The sequence below is a fragment of the Colletes latitarsis genome, chromosome 8 (genome assembly GCF_051014445.1).
Source record: "Colletes latitarsis isolate SP2378_abdomen chromosome 8, iyColLati1, whole genome shotgun sequence".
NCBI lineage: Eukaryota > Metazoa > Arthropoda > Insecta > Hymenoptera > Colletidae > Colletes > Colletes latitarsis.
Window position 1 is genome coordinate 15755712 of NC_135141.1, and position 25036 is coordinate 15780747.

General features: G+C 35.4%; 2 protein-coding genes across 16 annotated transcripts in view; both read right to left on the reverse strand.

Moving 5' to 3' along the window:
• Positions 1 to 25036, reverse strand: part of Sei (potassium voltage-gated channel seizure) — a 414656-nt gene that overhangs the window by 16882 nt on the left and 372738 nt on the right. For 12 of the 13 annotated variants that reach the window (XM_076772055.1, XM_076772051.1, XM_076772048.1 and 9 more), the window contains 10 exons: positions 11259 to 11413; positions 10868 to 10988; positions 10616 to 10736; positions 10223 to 10532; positions 9653 to 9989; positions 9008 to 9192; positions 6941 to 7065; positions 2950 to 3045; positions 2519 to 2659; positions 481 to 808 (listed from right to left, as the gene is read on the reverse strand). In XM_076772055.1, the coding sequence (XP_076628170.1) occupies positions 481 to 808; positions 2519 to 2659; positions 2950 to 3045; positions 6941 to 7065; positions 9008 to 9192; positions 9653 to 9989; positions 10223 to 10532; positions 10616 to 10736; positions 10868 to 10988; positions 11259 to 11413 (1919 nt within the window). The remainder of the gene's footprint in view (positions 1 to 480; positions 809 to 2518; positions 2660 to 2949; positions 3046 to 6940; positions 7066 to 9007; positions 9193 to 9652; positions 9990 to 10222; positions 10533 to 10615; positions 10737 to 10867; positions 10989 to 11258; positions 11414 to 25036) is intronic. The other variant, XM_076772054.1, reaches the window with a different exon arrangement.
• On the reverse strand, positions 11311 to 13847 carry LOC143345183 (uncharacterized). 3 transcript variants are annotated; one of them, XR_013080208.1, is made up of 4 exons: positions 13373 to 13847; positions 13147 to 13308; positions 12707 to 13055; positions 11311 to 12641 (listed from the first exon to the last, which is right to left on the reverse strand). XR_013080208.1 is itself a non-coding variant. In XM_076772090.1 (3 exons), exons 2-3 carry the CDS (start codon positions 12775 to 12777, stop codon positions 12209 to 12211), a joined length of 486 nt encoding a protein of 161 aa, XP_076628205.1. In that variant the 5' UTR covers positions 12778 to 13055; positions 13147 to 13847; the 3' UTR covers positions 11311 to 12208. The 3 variants fall into 3 exon arrangements, 2 of the variants coding, with proteins under 2 accessions (XP_076628205.1, XP_076628203.1); XM_076772090.1 differs by having other exon boundaries at positions 11311 to 12623; positions 13147 to 13847; XM_076772088.1 differs by having other exon boundaries at positions 13147 to 13847.

Genomic DNA, 25036 nt, shown 5'->3' on the forward strand with positions numbered 1-25036 from the left:
AAAAATAAAAAACACTGGAAACTACGATATATGTATACTTTCAGGAGAGGGTATAGGAGAGACATATTTATCGACTGAAAATCGGTAGAAACCAACGCGATCTCAAATTAACAGAAGCAAACTTATCAGAAATATCCATCGTTTGGTGTATACCGATTTCGATGAAACTTTGTATATTTGCAAGGTGGAAAACAATTATAGGACCGTGCATTTTGATTGGACAGAGACTCGTCTGTAAATAAAGCTATTCTCCAAAGTTCCATCTTTCTATGACTATTTTATCATTGAACCAAGTATTTCTTTAAAAAATTACACAGCGGGGATAGAATGTTTGAGAAAATACTTCCTGTGTTAAAAAATACTGCCAGAATAAAGGATTCGCTCGTTGGCCAGGTGTCGTCACCAAAACGCCAATCTTTTTCACGCGTTACCACGAGGATCATCGACATTTCTAAATCACTGCGAATCGCGATCACTCACCTGAACAAACCGTGAGACGTGCTGGGCTGGATCTTCCCGTTTCCATTGCTCTGCGGCGGAATTGTTGGGGGCTGTGGTTCGCTGGCTGATCGTTGGACCAACGCCGGAGGTCTACTACTTTGTTTGTCTGTTCCAGCTGGAGCGGTACCAGGCATCATCTCGATGCTAGAGCTTTCCCTCGACGAATTAATCGTTTGTTGAAGCAAAGTCAAGATCAATCTAATGTCTCCGGCCATCGAGTGCTCCAGAGAAGACACTTGCCTCGACAACTGGTCTATTCTGGCGTTCATTTCTTCTATAGGCCGGCCTGGTCCGCTTTGAAAGTCACCTGAAAATTTCAACCAACGAAGATGTATTCAAGTATTCAAACATTGTTTTCTTGATGGAATAATATTTACGTCTCTTTTCGTCGCCATTTCGGGATATTTATTTAACATCTACTTTTACGGGATTGCTTAACACGTTGACGCCGGCGCCGATATCACTGTTCTACAAATAAAATTTTTTTTTCTGTTTTTCAATATCCACTAGGTAATTCTTATAGAGCTTAGTTCCCTAAACACGAATCTGGAAACGGAATTGCTGTATCACCCTCAGTTTTCGAAAAACACGAGTTTTTGTAAAAACGTCCAATTTTGGGCAAAAACGAGGTATTACGCGAAAATTAAAAACATCAGAAATTTCCACTTTGTCTTAAAAGATAGAGGAGAGATTCCTGAATATGCTAACATCAATAGTTATAATATTTTGTGCTTTTGAATCGTTGTAAATGATCGCCAAAATTTAAAAATGTGTCAAAGTACATACTTTATACACAATACTTTTGCATATTTACGAAAAGTTCTTTATCTGACACGAAAACTATACACAGGATCTGATTCTGCAAACATTTCTGAGGAAGAAACTGTCCAACAGAGGTGTAGAAGCCGTCCTGAATTGTCACAAGTCGAGAAAATGTTCGTCGGCAACGCGTGCACGGCGTTTTGCCGCCACATGGCCATCGCTAGCCTACCAGCGCCGTAGCTACGCATAATCGATGCAACACTGATAATATATTAGGTTCCCAATCCCTGTATATGTTTATCATGTTTAATTTTTTAATCTGTTTGTGGATTTGTAAAAAACATTTTCCGATCATTTCCATTTCTAAACAATTTCGATGTTCATTGTATGTATATGATCTTTCTTAGAAAAGCGTACATGTTCGAGTGATTCCATTGATGGATTTACATGAATTTTGAAAATATAATTCAGTGATTAGTATCATACAGTGAACAACAATATTAAGCAATAAAAGTTACAAAAATAAAATGAAATATATTATGTACAGAGTGCATACCCTATTGTACCATTACACCAGTTTCGCTTGTAGGTAGCTACGGCACTGCCGCGCCGAGATAGGCAAGCGATGGTCGCGTGGCGGTAAAACATCGTGCACGCGTTGCCGATGAACATTTTTTCGACCTGTGACAATTGAAAACGGCTTCTACACTTCTGTTGGACAGTTTCTTCTTCAGAAATGTCTGCTGAATCAAATCCTGTGTATAGTTTTCATGTCAGGTAAAGAACTTTTCGTAAATATGCAAAAGTATTGTGCATAAAGTGCGTACTTGGACACTTTTTCAAACTTTGGCGATCATTTACAACCGTTCAAAAGCACAAAATATTATAACTATTGATGTTAGCACATTCAGGAATCTCTCCTCTATCTTTTAAGACAAAGTGGAAATTTCTGATGTTTTTAATTTTCGCGTAATACCTCGTTTTTGCCCAAAATTGGACGTTTTTACAAAAACTCGTGTTTTTCGAAAACTGAGGGTGATACAGCAATTCCGTTTCCAGAATCGTGTTTAGGGAACTAAGCTCTATAAGAATTACCTAGTGGATATTGAAAAACAGAAAAAAAAATTTTATTTGTAGAACAGTGTTATCTCTGTCACAATAGTGAGATTTAACACTGTGCACGAGTCTTGAGGAAAGTAATGAGTCAAAAGTGATTCCGGCACAGTACTTGAAAGGTTGAGATTATGTCACTCACCATGAGACTGTGGATGTTGCGGTGGCGACGGCGTGGTGTAATGGCTGGACGTTGTCGACGTCGGATGCACCACGTTCTGGCTGAGGCTGCTTTCACCGGCTGCGGAGCTTCTCCGTGCTGGCTTCGTCAACGGCGTGGTCACTGGATAAACCCAGTTACAGAATCAGTACCGCCATTGAAGGCAGCGCGAGCCTTCCTACCCTCTAAAACTGCCTCTTATCTTCAAGAGCATGGAAACAAGGGGATACGGAAAAGAAAGAGAAACTGAAAGCTCGAGACTCTCGCAAGAATTTCCAGGGACGCAATAAGCGTACCGTGTCTTGCACGTTGACGCTCGCCAGCCGACTACGGGAAACTTTGCTAAACAAGTACGTCCTGGGCGACGATTTCTTACGAAACTGACCTGTCTACACGGCCAGATGGATACTTACTCTGCTTGGCGAGGTAATCGTGACTCGTAAGTGGCTGCAGATGGATCTTGTGCTGTCGTAGGTCCGGTATGCTGCGCTTGAGATGGGTTAGCATGCCTGAACAACCAGGTTTCAAGGTGTTAACGAACTCGGGAGTCAAACGCAAACGCAAAGCTTAACGCTGCACGCTTAACCCAAACGCCTCGAATTTACGTTGTTCTTCGTTCGCTGGACAAACTGGTACTTTCGTTCTAATTTCATTCGACTATTCATCGTATATGCAACTGCGTACAGGCTTCGTCTACAGATGTTTCGGTAAAACGACGATGCAGTCTTTTACATTATATACTGTGGTGCAAAAGTATATCGAAATTCTCCATTTTGAAAGTTTATGAACCAACGAAAGGCGGACTCTGGGTCCAATTTGAACGAAATTTTTGTATTCTTGTATAAAATTTCTGATTTTATTATTATCTTTCATTTTTACAAAAATTATTATTATTACCGTTACTTGGTAAATTCATTCGTTGGACTTTATTTATAGTGTTAAAGTGATACTGCTCGATATAAAAGTGATCACGAAAAGTAACAATGTTCAAAAGAAAGTTAGCAAATCCGTTCTAAAGGTATACAGGGTGTTTGGCCACCCTTAGAGAAAATTTTAATGGGGGTTTCTAGAGGCCAAAATAAGTCGAAAATCAAGAATACTATCGTTTAAAGTTCCGCCCGTAATGAATTTTTTTCTCGAAAATGCGCAAGATTTCGGGGGTATGTCTATTCACCAAAAATGATTGTAATTTACCCCCACAGCTAACAATATTTTTTTCAGAACGATTTGAAATATTTTAATTTCGTCGAAAAATTTCACACCTTCTTGAATTTTTTTCTCGAAAGTGGGTAGGAATTCGAGGGTATGTCTAATGACTAAAAATTATTGTAATTGACCCCCGCAATCGGAAATAATTTTTCCAGAACTATTTGAAATTTTTTTTTTTTTTTCATCGAAAAATTTAGGCACCTAATTAGATTCTCGGTAAGGAATTTTTTTCTCGAAAATGCGTAGGATTTCGGGGGTATGTCTATTCACCAAAAATGATTGTAATTTACCCCCACAGCTAACAATATTTTTTTCAGAACGATTTGAAATATTTTAATTTCGTCGAAAAATTTCACACCTTCTTGAATTTTTTTCTCAAAAGTGGATAGGATTTCGAAGGTATGTATAATAACCAAAAATGATTGCAATTGACCCCCGCAACCGGAAATAATTTTTCCAGAACTATTTGAAATTTTTTTTTTTTTTCATCGAAAAATTTAGGCACCTAATTAGATTCTCGGTAAGGAATTTTTTTCTCGAAAATGCGTAGGATTTCGGGGGTATGTCTATTCACCAAAAATGATTGTAATTTACCCCCACAGCTAACAATATTTTTTTCAGAACGATTTGAAATATTTTAATTTCGTCGAAAAAATTCACACCTTCTTGAATTTTTTTCTCGAAAGTGGGTAGGAATTCGAGGGTATGTCTAATGACTAAAAATGATTGCAATTGACCCCCGCAACCGAAAATAATTTTTTTAGTATGATTTGAAATTTTTTAATTTCGTCTAAAAATTTCAGTACTTTCTCGATTTTTTTTCTCGAAAGTGGATAGAATTTCGGCGGTATGTATAATGACCAAAAATGATTGTAATTGACTCCCGCAACCGAAAATAATTTTTCCAAAACGATTTGCAATTTTTTAATGTAATTGTTAAAAACTTTTTAACGAAGCCTCCATCAACAAATTGGTATTCTTGATTTTCGTCTTATTTTGGCCTCTAAAATCCCTCATTAAAATTTTTCCCAGGGGTGGCCGAACACCCTGTATACTGTGGTGCAAAAGTATATCGAAATTCTCCATTTTGAAAGTTTATGAACCAACGAATGGCGGACTCTGGGTCCAATTTGAACGAAATTTTTGTATTCTTATATAAAATTTCTGATTTTATTATTATCGTTCATTTTTACAACTATTGCTATTATTACCTAAGTAAAAATCGAAACTTTATGATCTTAAAACAGATTCCGTGGGCCAAAATGAAATCGAAGTCTGTTGGACGAAGACTAAATTCATTCATTCATTCATTGGGTTCATTCGTTGGACTTTATATATGGCGTTAAAGTGATACTGCTCGATATAAAAGTGATCACGAAAAGTAGCAATGGCCAAGAGAAAGTTAGTAAATCCGTTCTAAAGGTATATATTACAACATTAAAGTAATATGACATCGTTCGTTCCGGTTATATGTAAAGTCCATTAAAATAATATAACAGTTTTTAACTTCTAAGTTGGCCAAATAAAAAGTAATGTGATCGATAAAAAGTGAACTGGAACAAGGACAATTCCTAGTACTGATACATCTTTCATAACATGAAAACGTTTAATCGTTAAATAAAACAGAATAATACTTCTACATTGAGGTCCAATGAAAAAATAGTATAAAAAAGTAACATATGTCGAATTATTTTGAATGTAGATTTATCGTGTTAAATCTTTTAAAAGATGGGAATTCATTTGTATTCTCCCCTTGTATGGTTATAATTCTGCACCACAGTTTATATGGTGAATATGTACAGTAATTAACAGTATCAAACTATATTTTTTACCGACGAGAAACTATTATTGTATGTGTACCAATATTATTTACATTTGTTTGTCTCTAAAAGAAAGTTGACTTTCTTTTAAATGAAATCTTCAAAGTAGCGCGAAATATTAACATATGAACAGTATACTTCATGCTATATGACTGTACAATTTTCGTGCGAACTACATTTTGTCAAAGTCAGTGTCCGTAGAACTGTTCGGATTAAGATTCGAGCTTTTCAAAGGACTTCGATGATCGATCTAGAGAACGTGGTTCTGTCGATCGAGGCGGTTGGATTAAGGGGATGTTTTAGCGGACAAAAAAACGGGGGAAACGTAAGGGCCCAGACAGGTAGATTGAATAAAGCTCGTGACAAATGAACTACGGTTATGGAGACGAGAATTTCGAAAATGTCTACGGACGAATGAAGATCTTTATGAAACACGAGCAAGTGGCAATTGAATCAAGATGGATGTAATCAAAATCGTAGTCTGGCACACGTGTAGTGGAAACGGGGAGGAGGTTGTAAGTTTTAAATTCTTTGTCTTCCTAAATAAGTTATTTTAGAAATTATTTCGTGCTTGACTTTAATTAAATTAATATTTCAAAACGATTGCAGAGATTAATTGCTAAGACTTTATATCGAACTGTTATAGAATCATCTCTTTCGACGCGTGAAACAAACATTTTAATCGTCGATGAACGCTTAAAATATAACAAGTTACGATTTCTCAAGCGGAAGTTGTCCTTCGATTTAATTACTGTATCGTGAAGAGCGATAAAGAAATTATAAAGCTTCGATCCAAGCATTAGAGGAAATGTTTCTCGTCTCTCCGTTTCCACTCCACAACTACAGCGCAATTAGAGCAAACTGTAATTACCGCAATCAGCAACGTGGGGAATCGGAATTACCTCTTCGCAATAAAGTTGTTATTTGATCCAGAAAAACTGTTCTCTTTGTAAGATACTAAATGGTCTAGAATCGTGTAACGAGTCGAGTTAATAAGAGAAACGGGAAATGGGGGGAAAGCCGAGCTTTTTATGTACACAATATCTCAAGATGCTTCTATATATTTCGTATCACTGATATTCTGTAATGATAAGCGTCAATGTTGCGGGCATGGCGAAGCATGACTCAAATGTACCTTCTTGAATCATAAGGATCTTCCGTAACCGTATAATAGCAAACTCTCCATTCGTAACGAGACCGAAAATTGTAAGATATCTTTATCGAATATTAAAAATTCTATTTGTCGTGCAAAGAACAACATTCCTCAGACAAAAAGTAGAGGCAAACAAGAGAGTATCGGTAGAAGAAGGCATTACTCCGAGAGGAAGAAGAAACGGAGTAAAATCGATGGACGGACAAACATGATCGTTCTTACCGGTTATAGAGTTCAAGGTGGAGCTCCTTTGCTTCGGTTCGTCGAATTCCAGGTTCAAAGGCGTTACATCTTGGCCGGCTTTGTCGGTACTGAACTCCAAAATTCCATGACCACTTGCTTTGTCGCTGTTGGTCGAACAAAAAAATATTCGGGTCAAAGTTTGAATGTGCACAATATACGAGGGTCGTTTAATAAGTCCTTAGAAAAAGATAGAAAACAAATTATTTTACGTAGATTTTTTTGTTATTTTTCAACATAATTTCCTTTTAGCTCCATACACTTTTCCAAGCGTTTCTTCAACTTTTTTAAGCCATAAGATTTCGGAAGGTCCTCAAAATAGGCATCTGTTTTGGCGGTGACCTCTTCGTTCGACGTAAACCGTTGTCCGCAGCCATTTTTTTAAGTTTGGAAATAAAAAAAGTCATGGATGTTGTAATAATTCGAACTTTAATTCCATGATTTTGGCCATCGAAACTGCACAGGTGTTGTGCATTGTTTTGATGGAAGAGGAAGTTCCTTGCTTCGATCGACAATAAAAATGAAACCATTTGGTGGATATAACTGAAACTTTAAGAGTTGTCTAGTAAGTCATGATGTTTACTAAAAACTAACCATTTTCGACGCTACAAACGCCAGGTTTTGGATTTTCTAAAGACTTATTGAACGACCCTTGTAATATTTCTTTTCGACAGAGCAACTATTGTTTCACGAAGAAGAATATTACTTAACCACCTTCCTTCTGAAATAATACGCATAGGTGCAAATTAATAAAGAAAAGAATTTCAATTGTTGACATTTAGATCCTTATAGAGTCTTAGTTTATTGACTTGGTATGAGAAGGCGAAGAAAAAGAGGAATCATTATAGAATGACACGTGCACTTATATGGCGCATGTAGATTACTTGCTTTTTGGGTTTCATGTGATTCTTACTCTTATGAATTGTATACAGGTTCATCTAAGACATTATTAATGTTATTAACTAATTAATGTTTTCAAAATTCATGTATATGTAAATATTTCAGATATTCTCGAGGCCAAAATAAGATGACAATAGAGAATGGACGAAATTGTGTTTGTGGCTTCGCGTCCGAATTATTAATTACTGAATATACGGGGAAAACAAATATTTCGTCAAATTTTTTCTTTATTGGGGAAGATATTGAAATGTTTAACTTCCAGAAGTAATTTTGCGAAGTCAAAGTGTTTAAAAAATTGTGACGACAGTTGCTAAACTGATTTTAATTGAGTTTAAAAGTGTTAACTAGTATAAAAACTACATTATATTTGTTATATAGTTTAAAGAGTTTTTAACTATCAATTTAAAAGAATGGAAACATTCAAGGATTAAAAGCTGTATATACAGGGTGTTCGACCATCCTTGGAAAAAATTTTAATGGAAGATTCTAGAAGCCAAAATAAGACGAAAATCAAGAATATCAATTTCTTGACTGAGGATTCATTAAAAAGTTATTAAAAAATTTCAAATCATTCTAACAAAATTAGTTTTCGTTGCGGGACTCAATTACAATCATTTTTTGTGAATACACATACCCCTGAAATCCTACTCATTTTCGAGAAAAAAATTCCAATAGGTACTGAAATTTTTAGACGAAATTAAAAAATTTCAAATCATACTAAAAAAATTATATTTAGTTACAGGGGTCAATTACAAGCATTTTTGGTCATTATACATACTCCCGAAATCCTACCCATTTTCTAGAAAAAAAATTCAGTACGGGCAGATCTTTAAACGTTAATAACTTTTTAACGAAGTCTCAGTGAAGAAATTGATATTCTTGATTTTCGTCTTATTTTGGCCTCTAGAATCCTCCATTAAAATTTATCCTAATTTGTGCTTTCTTCCGTTTTCTTTTAACAATTCAATAAACTGGAACTCTGAAGAGGATCCTTATCAGAATCGAAATATCGGAAATTGAAATTCTTTTCCCTACACGTGTTATTTCATAAAGAAGAACGTTTCGATGAAAGACACATTGTACGTTTTCATAATAAAATAGATAATACAGCGGACATTTTCCCTGTGAATATATCGTGAAAGAACTTACTAGTCTTCCTGATCACCCTGTAAGGAGTCTTGTCGACCAGTGGGGATAAGATTGGTGCCAGGACCTCCGAGTCCTCGACGGTATCTTGGTGGACGGAAAGCGAATCTCCTAGCGTCGACGTCAACGTCCGTTGGAGTGCTGACAGGAAATCTTGCTGATACTGGATCGACACCAGCCTGTTCCTCCTGCAAGTCATCGAGCTCATTGTCAAAACGGTAGACTCTGATGTACAATTCATTATTTTAAAAACTGTTTAAAATCAACGTCTCCAAATGGAAATATTTAAATACAAGGAAGATGAAAATAAGTATATTTTATACAGAAGTATTAAAGACATCACTGATCTCTGTTCCACCGTGACCACCTAATACTCTCATTAAGAGCTATTAACCCCTTCCCGTAGCATTTAACTCGAAATCTGGGACCAGACTGATGCTAAATTGCTTTGCAACAGAGGTTATAAGAATCGTGACCGACTCTTGTGGCGTACTGATAGGAACTAAAGCTCAATCACGATCGTCATTTGCTGTCCGCGAGTCTGGCTCGTGATGTTTACGTTTGGGCCAAAATCTTTGTCACGAGTCAGACTCGTTAAAGTACGGGAAGGGGTTAACAGTAGAAAAGAAGCAGATAAACATTACGTACGTCTCGCAGATTAAAAGTGATCTCGAGGTTCTGGCTGAAGTGATTGGCGAACTCAGGATAAAGAGCCAAAACGTCCAGCAAATCGTCCCTGTGTATCTTGTGTAGATCACAATAAGTCAAAGCGCGCAGGTTGCAAGACGATTTGCCGACGGTCGGATATATGCAAGGATTCTCTCCAAATATGTCGTTCTTGCCCAGAATAGCCATCACCACGTCGTTCTTTAATATCTCTATGCTTCCACGCGATATGAAGTACAGAGACGTCAGCACGTCTCCTCTATGAACTAATGTATCACCGGGTGGTGCGTGTGTGGTTTTAAATTTTAACGATAATACCCTAGTAGGAAAAAGAATGGATTAAATAAACTTACAGGTACCGAACTTGGATCGTATTTGTTATAAACTAGAATAGAAAGTGGTAAATTGTCACTGTTAATTTGGAAACTATTTAATTTGTCACTACTCTGTCTGAATTTTGATCTTATTTACAATATTATAATTTACGTTTAAAATGCGCTTTATATTGCGATAACAATGTTAATAACAGGTAGATTGAGTACTTTCCAGTACCTTAAACAACCTTGACTGGCACCCTCGAAGGCTCTACAGTTGATTAAAAGGTTTCTGTTCAGATGAAGACAGATGTCCGCCTGAAGGCACTCAGGGAATCCTTTCAGAACACTGTTCATGTCGATCCCGTTCGTGTAGGTCCAAGCGTGCTGAAAGTATTCTTCCAACCGTTGACGAAGCGGATTCGGGATCTGATGGAATTTTATGAACTCACGAACTCGAAGCATTTGCGTATGGTATCTTGCCGTGCCGCTGTAAAGCCTCTGAATGATCGCTGATACGTTACCAAAGATGCTGGCGTACATCAGAGCTGGGAAAATAGCGCGTCTTCTGGTCAGTTCAACGAGCAACGAGTAATCGTAAACAAATTAATTGGCACGGTAGTTTACTTACATCCGATTAACATAACGATTATAGTAAATATCTTCTCGGCGTCCGTGTTTGGAGCCACGTTTCCAAAGCCCACAGACGTTAAACTACTAAAGGTGAAGTACAGTGCTGTGATATAGCGGCTCTGGAATCGAACAAAGAAACGATTTGGTTCGTTTGGCAAGCTGAAGCAGCCTCGATTCCCTTCCGAGTAATATCAGGCTTGTCGCGAGCGTGCCAGCAACATTTAAACAGAGATTATGAGAGTTTGTTCACCTTTATACTCGGGCCTCCGGTGTTGTTGTGAAAATAAAACTGATGCGTATCGTTGGCCAGAATGTCGAGCCAGCCGACTTTGCTCTTTAACGATGGTCTTTCCGCGTTTCCTATAGCGTACCTTCAACGAAAAAGAATACATCGTTTGCGACCTCGCATCGTCGAGATTCTTCTCGGATGCAATAAACAATGACTACTACGCTGGTAAAAGTTCTATCACGTAAATAACATTAATCGAATAAAGCATGGATGTTAGAAATAAAAAAATAAAGATCCTCTATAACTACATTCTCGACATTTAATGACTGTCTACTGCTATCGCTAGTATCTCATGTTCGAGGGGCTTTCAATACTATAGAGAATAGCACAATGGGGCGGGGATATAGTTTACCATATGCACGCCATCCAGTGAGCAATAAGAGCGAAGGTGGCCATCAAAAGGAGCAAAACCGCGGCTCCATATTCGCTGTACCTGTCGATCTTCCTAGCTACTCTGACGAGTCGCAGAAGACGTGCCGTCTTCAGGAGTCCTATCAAGGTGGTCGTCTGCAAAGAACACGTCACACTTTGTCGATCTCACACTCGGCCGTACGAGTCTCTTGTTCTTTACTCCAGTTTTCCGTCCAAGGTACAGAGAACTGACTTTGGCTGTCGGTCTGGCACCAGCAATTTATTCACAATCGAACTCTATGACGCTCTTCCTCGAATGCCATTTTGGACGTTTCGTTTCAAAACGTTATCGTTGAATCAGGAGTTTTGTCAAATTCTTCTTGAAATCATCGCGATTTACAAGAAGACTTTATTTTGTACGAATAACAGGTTAATACATAGTCGTATTAACAAACAATTAATATCGACTTACGTTATAATGCTTTTCATTTTTAGATATGTATACAGGGTGAGTCTCGTAACATGACGATTTCAAATAACTCATGAACTATTTGTTCTACAAAAAAGTGTTTCAGATAAAAGTTGCATAGTTTTTAGAGGGACACATAGTGCTGTAAACGTTTTGAAGATATGAAGAACACTTTTAATTTTTTAAATGGATGGTTAATAGTTTTTCTCGAATTTAGATAAAACATTAAATTCTACATAAGAAAGTATTATGCTAAATAGTCTGAAAAAAATAGTTACTGAGATACTAGCAACAATAAATTATCTTGTATTAGAAAGTTTCATATTAATCAATGTGATTGTTAACACAGCATAGTTCTTGTTAGATGCTAGGTATCATCAACCAACTAAGAATAAGCTTAGTGACTGTAAAATTGTTTGAAAGGTCTCACTTTTGCAATCTTCAGTAATTGCGAGAAATACAATATCATAATCGTTGTTGTATTATCTTCTTTTAAATAACACTTTATACAGACCATCAGGTGATTTATACCCCTTTAGAGCTTCCAGATTGTTGTTCCTTACTATTACTTCTTCTCCTTTAAATGTCACCTCTCCTCCATTCTTGTTAATTTCACTGACTGACAGCAGATTTGAAGACAGATCCGGATCCACCATTACATCTTTCAATATACATTCTTGAAATTCCAATTTTCCAACTGCTTCAGCCTTCATGTAAGCATCAGCCTTTGCCACTTCTATTTTCGACTCTTTCTTACATACGCTAGTCATATTTTTGACACTGTTGGTCATATGAGTTGATGTTCCAGAGTCAACAATCCATTCACTGGTTTCCCTTTTAGTTGCGATCAAATTTGTCAAATATGCCACTTTATCCCTGGAGGCTGAATGATCTGTTCTTTTGGCATATTTCTTTCTGAAATAACACTCTTGCTCTGTGTGATTAATTTTTTTACAGATTTGACATTGTTTACTACTTACAATTTTCTTACACGAGCTTGTAACATGTCCAGCTTTGTTGCACTTGAAGCACTTTGTTTTATTTTCCTCATTCATTTTGTTTCTAGAGTCTCGAGCCACGTGTCCTACCTTGTTACATCTGTAACATTTTCTTTCGCTTGTTTTGTAAGCTACCAAATTTAATTATTCTCCTGATGGTATTAACCGATCTTCCTCAGCAGCCAACCTAGCACTTAGATTTTCAACTGTTCTATCCTTCACACTGGTAGACTCCCACGCATTCCTGAAGTGTTTAAATTCCTCGGGTAGTATACTTAAAATCTTTGTAACGAGCATATCATCGTCTATAACTTTGTTTAGGTTCTTAAGTCTGTGGGTTAAATTTATTAGTTTGCTGACGTTCAATGACATATTCAACGCATTATCATAGGAATAGCTAAAGAATTCTTGGAGAACATTACATTTTTGTTGCTCCGAGTCCCTCTCGAACATCAGGCACAATTTTTCCCACATCTCTTTTCCTGTTGCACATATCATTAAATGCATCAATATCCCTTTATCCACAGACATAGTTAATATTTTCTGCACATTTGCATCTTTATCTGTCAGTTGCTTCGAGTCACCTTGTGTTGGTTGATCAGACATTATACATTCAAATAGATCGTTGGCTTTTAACAGAATGCTCACCTGAAATTTCCATAATTGAAAATTTTCATGGCTGAAGAGTTTTTCAATTTGTTGAATTTCTCCCATGCTTGCTTTAGGCATTTTTATCAGTATCTTTTCCCTTTTTTTTTTTATTCTCTTAAAACTGACTCACTTCATTCTCCGATTTCTTCTTGCCACGTGCTCGAATCGAACGTTCTGGAACTTTTCCGTGTCTCCACCGACCTTTTTTTTATTTATAGTCTTCCTGTAACCGCCTTAACTGGGCACATAACCTGTTGTATTATCTTCTTTTAAATAACAGATTTATTTATAATAATATACAAAAAAAAAAAACCACCTTAACTAAAAACTTAACACCTATGTAACTCTTTTGTATCCTCGACACCCTCCGGTATTCCTCTCTCACTCCTTGCTACCAACCTCACCCAACATCACTGCCAACCTCCACAACCAAATCACCACTTATGTCATTCACAGGAGATTATCCCCTAACACATGTGATGAACTGTATCTTTAGTATCTCAATAATTATTTATTTTAGACCCTTTATCTAAATGTGGGAATATTAACCATATTATTTAAAAAACTGAAAGGGACCTTCATATGTTGATAAAAAAACAAAATAATACAAAACCGATTATAGTCCACCGAAAAGCCATACAACTTTTATCTGAAACGTTTTTTTGTACAACAATAATTTATGAGTTATTTGAAGTTGTTCATGTTACGAGACTCACCCTGTATATTACTTTTAGAGGATTTGTAAATTTTTACTGTAATCGCTATGTATTTTACATGCTTACGTTTCAGCGAATCGCAGTGGCCCATTTTGATTTATTAATGCAATTATTTTTCAAATCGTTCTTTATTCGGAAAATATTTTAAATGGGACTTACTCTGATTCGAGAGACAAGATATTTAATCTAAATAATTCTTTTCTCAGTGGACAAGTAAACACAATAGGATCGTAACAATTGGTATAAGATACCTATTTACATTATCGAATGGAATGTCTATTTTTCGTTATTTTATTTTTCAAATTTTCTTTCAAATTATACATCGGATACAACATTGTAAGTAATAAAAACCGCATTTTTAGAAACAAATCCAATAAAGAAAACTGATCATTCTTGGTTAACTCGAAAAATATGAGCGTTAAGAGGTTAAACTAGTAGTCGTTTTGTATAAATAGTTTAATATCTTTCTATAGATAAAGACGAGCTGCGACGAGCGATGTATTCTAAAATATATTATTCAGTTTAAAAAACGAATTGCAAGGTAACCATCTACAAGAAGCTACATAAATTATTTATCCTTCAGATAATGTTCCATTTGAAACAGAGCAAGTCCTATTTGAAACATTTTTCGAAAAATTGTGACGGGGATAATTGCACTTATAAATTAGTCACTCTATATACATCAATTAAATGTAAGATTTAATCAATATTTATTTGTAAATGGATTTAATAATGTTTTGTATAAGTGTTTAACAAATAATTTCATTTAGTTAAATATTACATTATTTTTGTAGCTGACGAAGACCAAAAATGGACACTCGATAACGTCATTACGATTAAAGTGTTTGTTAATGTAATTGTGTATTTAAACGACTATGATCTGTATCGACAGTTTTAAAGATTTAGTCAACCAAGACTTCAATTATATACAACTATGGCTTCCAGCGAATGCGAGAACTAAGTACAAAATGCAACACTTGTTACAATGATAAATAATTGACTTTAACTTTTTTATTACTTGAATGTTTCAGACCATTGTTCGGATCATGTATGGTAACAATTTGTTGGTTTTTAACCTACATATACAGGGTGTTCGGCCCCCCCTATCACAGTATATTTTTAAATTGTAATACTGAAAGATTCTCTTCTAGAATTCTATTTTAAATTCTTTAATAATCTTACTTTGACTCAATTTTAAGTAACATATTCGCAGGAAACTGTAAATATATTAATTATATAACAGCTTCTGCAAAACTTTATACTTCTTTATAATTTTGTCCATAATAACATTATAGAGCGTGCTTTATTTTTTTTTATTAGTTATTCATTTGTTACAGTATACAGGGTGTTCAGCCATCCCTAGGAAAAATTTTAATGGAGGATTCTAGAGGCCAAAATAAGACGAAAATCAAGAACACCAATTTGTTAATGGAGGCTTCGTTAAAAAATTATTAACGTTTAAAGTTCCGCCCGTAATGAATTTTTTTCTCGAAAATGCGTAGGATTTCGGGGGTATGTCTATTCACCAAAAATTATTGCAATTGACCCCCGCAACTGACAATAATTTTTTCAAAACGATTTAAAATTCTTTTTTTTCCGTCGAAAAATTTCACACCTTCTCGAATTTTTTTCTAGAAATTGGGTAGGATTTCGAGGGTATGTCTATTCACCAAAAATGATTGCAATTGACCCCCGGAACAGAAAATAATTTTTTTAGAATTAATTAAAAATTTTTTTTTTCGTCGAAAAATTTAAGCACCTACCCCTGCTGATTTTTCTTAAAAATTCCTTTTTTATTTTTAGTAATTTAATTTGACGCCCTACAGAAAAGTTGTTTAATACTTTTTTGTAGGTACCCATGAGCTCTACTTCAGAAAAAAGTTTCATTGAAATATACATATACACTATTGTAGGAGTTATGGTCGTTTGAAGTTTTGACCATTTCTATGCTGTTTTTTTCATTTTGCGGGAATAAGGACCAACTTTTCGAATATTTTTACGATTTGTACATATTCTCCATCACAATACGCGTAATTTGCTTTTTTAAACATTAAAATCGTCCAATCCGTTCAGAAGTTATGACGTTTTAAAGATTCACACAAAATTTCGGGGTAACATTTCTGGCCAGAAATTAGATTTTCGGTACGGAATTTTTTTCTCGAAAGTGGTTACGATTTCGAGGGTATGTCTATTGACCAAAAACCATTATAATTGCCCCCTCTAACTAAATATAATTTTTTTAGTATGATTTGAAACTTTTAATTTCGTCTAAAAATTTCAGTACCTACTCGAATTTTTTTCTCGAAAATGCGCAAGATTTCGGGGGTATGTCTATTCACCAAAAATTATTGCAATTGACCCCCGCAATTGACAATAATTTTTTCAAAACGATTTCAAATTCTTTTTTTTCCGTCGAAAAATTTCACACCTTCTCGAATTTTTTTCTAGAAATTGGGTAGGATTTCGAGGGTATGTCTATTCACCAAAAATGGTTGCAATTGACCCCCGGAACAGAAAATAATTTTTTTAGAATTAATTAAAAATTTTTTTTTTCGTCGAAAAATTTAAGCACCTACCTCCAGTCGATTTTTCTTAAAAATTACTTTTTCATTTTTGATAATTTTATTTAACGCCCTACAGAAAAGTTGTCCAATACTTTTCTCTAGGTACCCATGAGCTTTACTTCAGGAAAAAGATTCATTGAAATATATTCACTATTGTAAGAGTTATGGCTGTTTGAACATTGGACCATTTTTATGGAGGTTTCCTCATTTTGCGGGGTCAAGGACCAATTTTTCGAACATTTTTGCGATTTGTACATATTCTCCACCAAAATACGCGTAGTTTGCTTTTTTAAACATTAAAATCGTCTAATCCGTTCAGAAGTTATGACGTTTTAAAGATTCACACGAAAATTCGGGCAGACATTTCTGGCCAGAAATTATATTTTCGGTAAGGAATTTTTTTCTCGAAACTGAGTAGGATTTCAGGGGTATGTCTGTTGACCAAAAATGCTTGCAATTGACCCCTGCAACTAAAAATAATTTTTCCAAGACGATTCGAAAGTCTTTTTTTTCACCCAAAAGTTTCAGCACTTACTCGAATTTTTTTCTCGAAACTGAATAGGATTTCGGAAGTATGTCTATTCACCAAAAATGATTGTAATTGACCCCCGGAACAGAAAATAATTTTTCCTAAACGATTTGAAATTTTTGAATTTAATTGTTAATAACTTTTTAACGAAGCCTCCATCAACAAATTGGTATTCTTGATTTTCGTCTTATTTTAGCCTGTAGAATCCCCCATTAAAATTTTTCCCAGGGGTGGCTGAACACCCTGTATACACATATTTATATCTATAAATGAATAAAAAAATATTAATTTATAAATAATCAACAATTAGAACATTTGAAAAGAAAAAATAAAGAAATGTAACCGACGTTCCATCTTTTTAAAGTTATAAATTGCTATATTTGTATCTAAATTTAAAGAAAAATACCTGAAACTCGTCATTTTGACGGGTATGGTGTTTCTAGTGTTAAGACACAATACTAAGTAATGTAAGCAATTAAAAAAGAAATATTTTTTTGTAAAAACACGTACGTTAAAAGCCAGAAAATCGTTACTAAGAACATTCGATAAATGGTTTGAGACATTTATCCGATAAGAAAGTTAAACTATGCGTGTATTAGGATCGATCAATTGCTTGATTTTTACAATATAAGCAAAGCTTGTTTTACTTGTTGCGATAGTTAGAAATAATTAATTCATCCTGGATTCATTGACAATCCGTAACCGAGTGTTCCACGTAACCAGTTCCTTATCGAACCGTCCTTTTTGTTTTAACGTCGCCAAAGTCAGTTCTATAGTCCAAGTTATTGTTGTTATTGTAAGTCTTACGAGGAATGTCTAATACGCGACTGTCGTTCCCGTGTTCGATCGATCGAGACGTCTCCGGTCATTTTTAGGTCAGACAGAAACCAATGCATATTCCATGTGTGACATTTTCTGGAACATTGGACTGTCACTGAACGAGACACTTGTTCGGATTAATAAGGACAATTCTGATTTAACTGTAATCGGAATAAAAGTCAATGGCAAAACGTATCAAGGACTCCGAGAACGACAGTCGCGGAAACAATCAGCTGACTCGTGAGCAGACATTCTGCTTCGTTAGGTGCATTCCCAATGACAAATCTAATGAGCATTAACTTTAACTTGCAAAACCCCTATTTACTATTCAGTTACTTGGGTTCGATTCATTACGATTATGTACAAATCTTTCCGTGTAAGAAAAAAAGAAAAAAGATAGACAGAGAGTACTTACTAAGATCCGCTCGAAACATATCATAGCTAATAAGAAGTAATTAAAGGACATAACACTATAAGAGGACCTTGTTATTCACAGTGACAGAAGCTACCATACGAGATTAGAGATCAGGTTACTCGTTAATTATCGTAAGAAATATACTTCAATCGATGGCCAAGGTTTCGAATTTTTTGGACTCTCTCTTTCTTCGATCAAAATCCAACTCACGAGCAGTCGCGATTAAGAATCGTTGCAAGTGACATTTGCATACACAGCCGTCGTTGCAAACATTCCTTTCGAACAGAGGTAGTATTACATGCTTCCCTCCAACTTCTTACCTGCGATGGGTTTGAAATTCGATAGCGGTCTTCGATTCGAAGCCCCGACATGCCGAAAATACCGTGGAAGACGCGTCGTTCGATCAAACAATGCTTCGTACCGACTATCATGCAAAGTCGACTACGCTCCAACCAAAACTGAACCATTCGTCTAATTGTTTGCTAACGATATAGTCTCCAACTTGAAACTTGGGTGCACGGGTTGCTTAGTGATTTTTACATGCGAACAGGATACAGTTATTTCTAATCATCCGTTTGCAAGACGTAACAATTTCGTTAACTGCGTTTAAGAAACCGATCGACCGTATTTCTATCAAATTTATACTATCGTTAAACATTGTCTTCATAGTATTCCGATATTAATCGGATCCAGCAAACTCTCGAATATTAAACTTTATTATCGATAAAAAAGAACACTGTAAAATTTTCCTGTACTTTATCGTTTCTATTTGGCCGGAATGGTCGCGGTGCTTTGAAGATTCTGTTCGCAGATTTAACACGATAAATCGGTCCGCGATCGACCTGACGGGAGATGAGTACGTGTCGGTTCGTCTTTTATTCGGCCTCGGATTGCCAAGAATATCCGAGGACGCTTGATAGCCACGACCGATAGTACAAGAAATGTTATTACGATGTACACGCGAGCCAGCGCATCGGCGAAGATCGTGGAAGCTTGGAACACTTGATAGCGCGTCTTATTGTCCGTGGGTGATCTTATCTTCTGATGAAACGGTTTGAATGTCGTGGATGTTCGCTGCCTCGGAGATAAGCGTTGTATAATTGATACCCTGGTCGAATACTTCCTATTCAAGGGAATACCTTGAATAATCCACTATCCGTAGATTAGACAAGTTACGTATTCCTTAAACGACGGTTGTGTTAAAAATTTATAGGATGTTTGGTGCTTTGGACGTCTGGTGCAAACGTGTGATTAATTCTTTGAGGGTATATTTCAGGCTCTCGATACCTCTACTGTTAGGTAATTCCATTAATGTTACATGTTCCATGCTTGAGGATATATTTCAGGCTTTCAATACCTCTACTGTTAGGTAATTCCATTAATGTTGCATGTTCCATGCTTGTAATACAGGGTGTTCGGCCACCCCTGGGAAAAATTTTAATTCTAGAGGCCAAAATTAGACGAAAATCAAGAATATCAATTTCTTGACAGAGGCTTCGTTAAAAAGTTATTAACGTTTAAAAATCTGCCCGTACTGAATTTTTTTTCTAGAAAATGGGTAGAATTTCGGGGGTATGTCTATTCACCGAAAATGATTGAAATTGACCCCTGCAACCGAAGATAATTTTTCCTAAACGATTTGAAATTTTTTTTTGCCGTCGAAAAATTTCACACCTCGAATTTTTTTCTAGGAAATGAGTAGTATTTCGGGGATATGACTTCACCAAAAATGATTGTAATTTACCCCTACAGTCAAAAATATTTTTTTCAGAATGATTTGAAACTAATCATGACCCAGACCTACACGATTTGAAATTTTTTTTTGCCGTCGAAAAATTTCACACGTTCTATTGGGTCGTCCAGTATGTTCGTGCCGAGTTTTGTACTACAACTTAAAGCAATATTTTAGATACATAATGGAATTTTACGAAAAACAGTAAATCTCTTCTTATTCGACAGCTCCCTCCTCTTATTTTGGCAAAGCCATTGTATCATCGTCAGAAAACATCTTTGATTGTTTATTGAAATGTAGTTCAATGCTTTTTATTAAAATGTTGATATTTTCAAATTGTTTACTCACTAATAAGCCTGGAGATTGTTTTATTTTATTTCTTATGAGGTTTGGTTTTATTATATTCTAACAAAAATATTTATACAATTGGGCCCAAGCACAATCAAACAAATTTTGTTCCATAAGCCAGCGTGGATTTCATAAGTTGAGCTTTGATACTATAGCTGTTTGTTTCAAATTTCTATGAATTGTTGATATTAGTATGTTTAAAATTTCAGAAATCCTCTGCACTTGCACATTTTGTTTGTTTTCTATTAAATTACAAATTTTATCCTCGTCAATTTCAGAATATCGAACGGAACGAACTTATGGGACGACCTAATAGAATTTTTTTCTAAAAAGTGGGTAGGATTTCGAGGGTATGTGTAATGACCGAAAATGATTGTAATTGACCCCTGTAACCGAAGATAATTTTTCCAAATTTGAAATCGATTTGAAATTGAAATTTTTTTTTGCCGTCGAAAAATTTCACACTTTCTAGAATTTTTTTCTAGAAAGTGGGTAGTATTTCGGGGGTATGTCTAATGACCAAAAATGATTGTAATTGACCCCTGCAACCGAAGATAATTTTTCCAGAACGATTTGAAATTTTTTTTTGCCGTCGAAAAATTAGGCACCTACCCCCTGTCGATTTTTCTTAAAAATTCGTTTTTGACTTTTAATAAATTTAATTGGTGCTGTATAAAAAAGTTTTTAAGTACTTTTTTGTGGATATCCATGAGCTCTACTTCAGAAAAAAATTTCAATGAGTTAAGTTCACTATTGTAGGAGTTATGGCGATTTGAAAATTGGACCAGTTTTAAGGAGTTTTTCTAACAGTACGGGGTCAAGGAACAACTTTTCGAATATTTTTATAATTGCTACACATTCTACACTAAAATACGAAAAATTTTGAACATTAAAATCGTCCAATTCGTTCAGAAGTTATGACGTTTTAAAGATTCGCATGAAAATTCGGGAAGACATTCCTGGCCAGAAATTAGTTTTTCGGTTAACAATTTTTATAATTAATACGTAGAAATTCTAACAATATTGAACAAGTCGTTCCCTGTCAGAGTAAAGTGAGAAAAACCCCCTAAAACTGATCCAATTTTCAAATCGCCATAACTCCTACAATAGTGAACTTAACTCATTGAAATTTTTTTCTGAAGTAGAGCTCATGGATATCCACAAAAAAGTACTAAACAACTTTTTTATACAGCGCCAATTAAATTTATTAAAAGTCAAAAACGAATTTTTAAGAAAAATCGACAGGGGGTAGGTGCCTAATTTTTCGACGGCAAAAAAAAATTTCAAATCGTTCGGAAAAAATTATTTTCGGTTGCAGGGATCAGTTACAATCATTTTTGGTGAATAGACATACCTCGAAATTCTACGCACTTTCGAAAAAAAAAATCTAATGTAAGGCCAGAGATGATTCCCTCATGCAAATCTTTAAAATGTAATAACTCCTGAACGGATTGGAGGATTTTAATTTTTCAAAATGCAAACAACTTAGTGGGGAATACGTAGAAATTCTAACAATATTGAACAAGTTGTTCCCTGACAGAGTAAAGTGAGAAAAACCCCCTAAAACTGGTCCAATTTTCAAATCGCCATAACTCCTACAATAGTGAACTTAACTCATTGAAATTTTTTTCTGAAGTAGAGACCATGGATATCCACAAAAAAGTACTAAACAACTTTTTTATACAGCACCAATTAAATTTATTAAAAGTCAAAAACGAATTTTTAAGAAAAATCGACAGGGGGTAGGTGCCTAATTTTTCGACTGCAAAACAAAATTTCAAATCGTTCTGGAAAAATTATTTTCGGTTGCAGGGGTCAATTACAATCATTTTTGGTCATTAGACATACCCCCAAAATCCTAGCCACTTTCTAGAAAAAAATTCTAGAAGGTGTGAAATTTTTCGACGGCGAAAAAAAATTTCAAATCGTTCTGGAAAAATTATTTTCGGTTAAGGGGGTCAATTACAATAATTTTTGGAGAATAGACATACCCCCGAAATCTTGCGCATTTTCGAGAAAAAAATTCAGTACGGGCAGATGTTTAACCATTAATAACTTTTTAACGAAGTCTCAGTGAAGAAATTGATATTCTTGATTTTCGTCTTATTTTAGCCTCTAGAATCTTCCATTAAAATTTTTCCCAGTGGTGGTCAATGTATAGTTTAATTTCTCACTGCTTACTATGCTCTGTTAGAAGAATTTATTAAGTCATTGATTTCCAGAAGAGCATTCATCGAAGAGCAAATGCTACGTAATTATCAACGACATTTCTCTACATATATAGTTTCTGGCATAGTGAGCCTTTCAACGTTTGCTACGTAAATACACAATCCGACTCTACGAAGTATTATTTCAAGCTTCCACGAATCTTTGTACAGCTTTATTTATACGTCTAATACTTCGGTGTGAAGTATATTATTGTACAGGGTAATCTTGAAGGAAAACCTAATGGCAAATAACGGTGTTGCGCGTAAAAATCTCCTAGCAACCCATACATTTTATACAAAACACATTACACGTAGGTGGAAAGAAGACGAAGCGTACAAGCGACAGAAAACACACACATAGTCACTTATCGTGTCGAAAAAAATTATTTAGATATTCGTGTACGTAAATAGATACATGTATAAAAAACGTGATAGACAACAGGATGAGTTCTCAGTCTGTATCAAAGCGCAAAAATTACAAACACATCGTTAGAAACAACCGAATTAATGAGTCGCTCGACGATAACGCACGCAGAACTCATTTTATTAGGCCGGGCTTGTACGATTTTATACAGCTTGCAACATAAGCGTAACAATAAAAGGTACAAAACAAAGCTCGACAACGTAAAAACAGGACCAACAGAGTCTTTTAATTGAATCCAGAGAGAAAACGCCAAAAGCTTACATACGATCGTTACAAAATTCCGTTGGAAAATCATTTGTATACGGGGGATGCTTTCGTTGTGTCGCTATGTGATCCAGCTGCGTCTCTCGGATGTCGTTCTGTGTCTATGCGCGTGTTTCATGTATCGTGTATCGTGTGTATGTACGTGTGAGGCATGTGTGCGTGTGCGTGTGCCTAGTCGACCAGGGTGACACGAATTCCAGAATTTTTATTCGCGTTAAAGAACGCTTTCAATTCCATTATTCCTGTTTTTATCATAGTTCTCCTTTGTCGGACTATACTATTATCTAGGGATTATTACCATCTATGAAATATTTACTGTGCTTGAAAACAGCTGTATTTAACTCGGTTGTATAGTCAGGGCCAAAATATAGCGAGGTCGTAAACTAAACTCTTGAGGGTTGGGACCGACTACTGCTGAGGCACTTAGGGCCGTACATAACATCTTGCTTGAGGGTGCCTTTCTCAATGTTTTTCTGTGTCCGTCACTGCACTATGTTTTTCATTTTCTACATGCATATACAGGATGTTCACCCACCCCTGGCAAAAATTTTAAGGGGAGATTCTAGAGGCCAAAATAAGACGAAAATCAAGAATACCAATTTGTTGATGGTGGATTCGTTAAGAAGTTATTAACGTTTAAAGTTCCGCCAATACTGAATCTTTTTCTCAAAAATGCGCAGGATTTCGAAATTATATATATTGACCAAAAATGATTGTAATTAACTCCCGTAACCGAAAATAATTTTTTTAGAACGATTTGAATTTTTTTTTTTCGTCGAAAAATTTAAGCACCTACCCCCTTGTCGATTTTTCTTAAATATTCGTTTTTGATTTTTAGTAATTTCGTTTGACGTCCTACAGAAAAGTTGTTTAATACTTTTTTGAAAGTACAAATGAGCTCTACTTCAGAAAAAAGTTTCATTGAAATATATTCACTATTATAGGAGTTATGGCTGTTTAAATATTGTGCCATTTTTATGGGGGTTTTCTCATTTTGCGAGGTCAGGGACCAACTTTTCGAATATTCTTATAATTGCTACACATTCTACACTAAAATACGCGTCGTTTGGCTTTTTGAACATTAAAATCGTCCAATCGGTTCAGAAGTTATGGCGTTTTAAAGATTCGCATGAAAATTCAGGCAGACATTTCTGGCCAGAAATTATATTTTCGGTAAACAATTTTTTTCTCGAAAGTGAATAGGATTTCGGCGGTATGTCTGTTGACCAAAATTGCTTGCAATTGACCCTCGCAACTAAAAATAATTTTTTCAAGACTATTTGAAAGTTTTTTTTTTCACCCACAATTTTCCGCATTTACTCGAATTTTTTTCTCGAAAGTGGGTAGGATTTCGGAGGTATGTATAATGACCAAAAATGATTGCAATTGACCCCCGCAACTGAAAATAATTTTTTCAGAATTAATTAAAAATTTTTTTTTTCGCCGAAAAATATCAGCACCTACCCTCTGTCGATTTTACTCAAATATTCGTTTTTGATTCTTAGTAATTTCGTTTGACGTCCTACAGAAAAGTTGTTTAATACTTTTCTGTAGGTACCTATGGGCTATACTTCAGAAAAAAATTTCAATGAGTTAAGTTCACTATTGTAGGAGTTATGGCGATTTGAAAATTGGACCAGTTT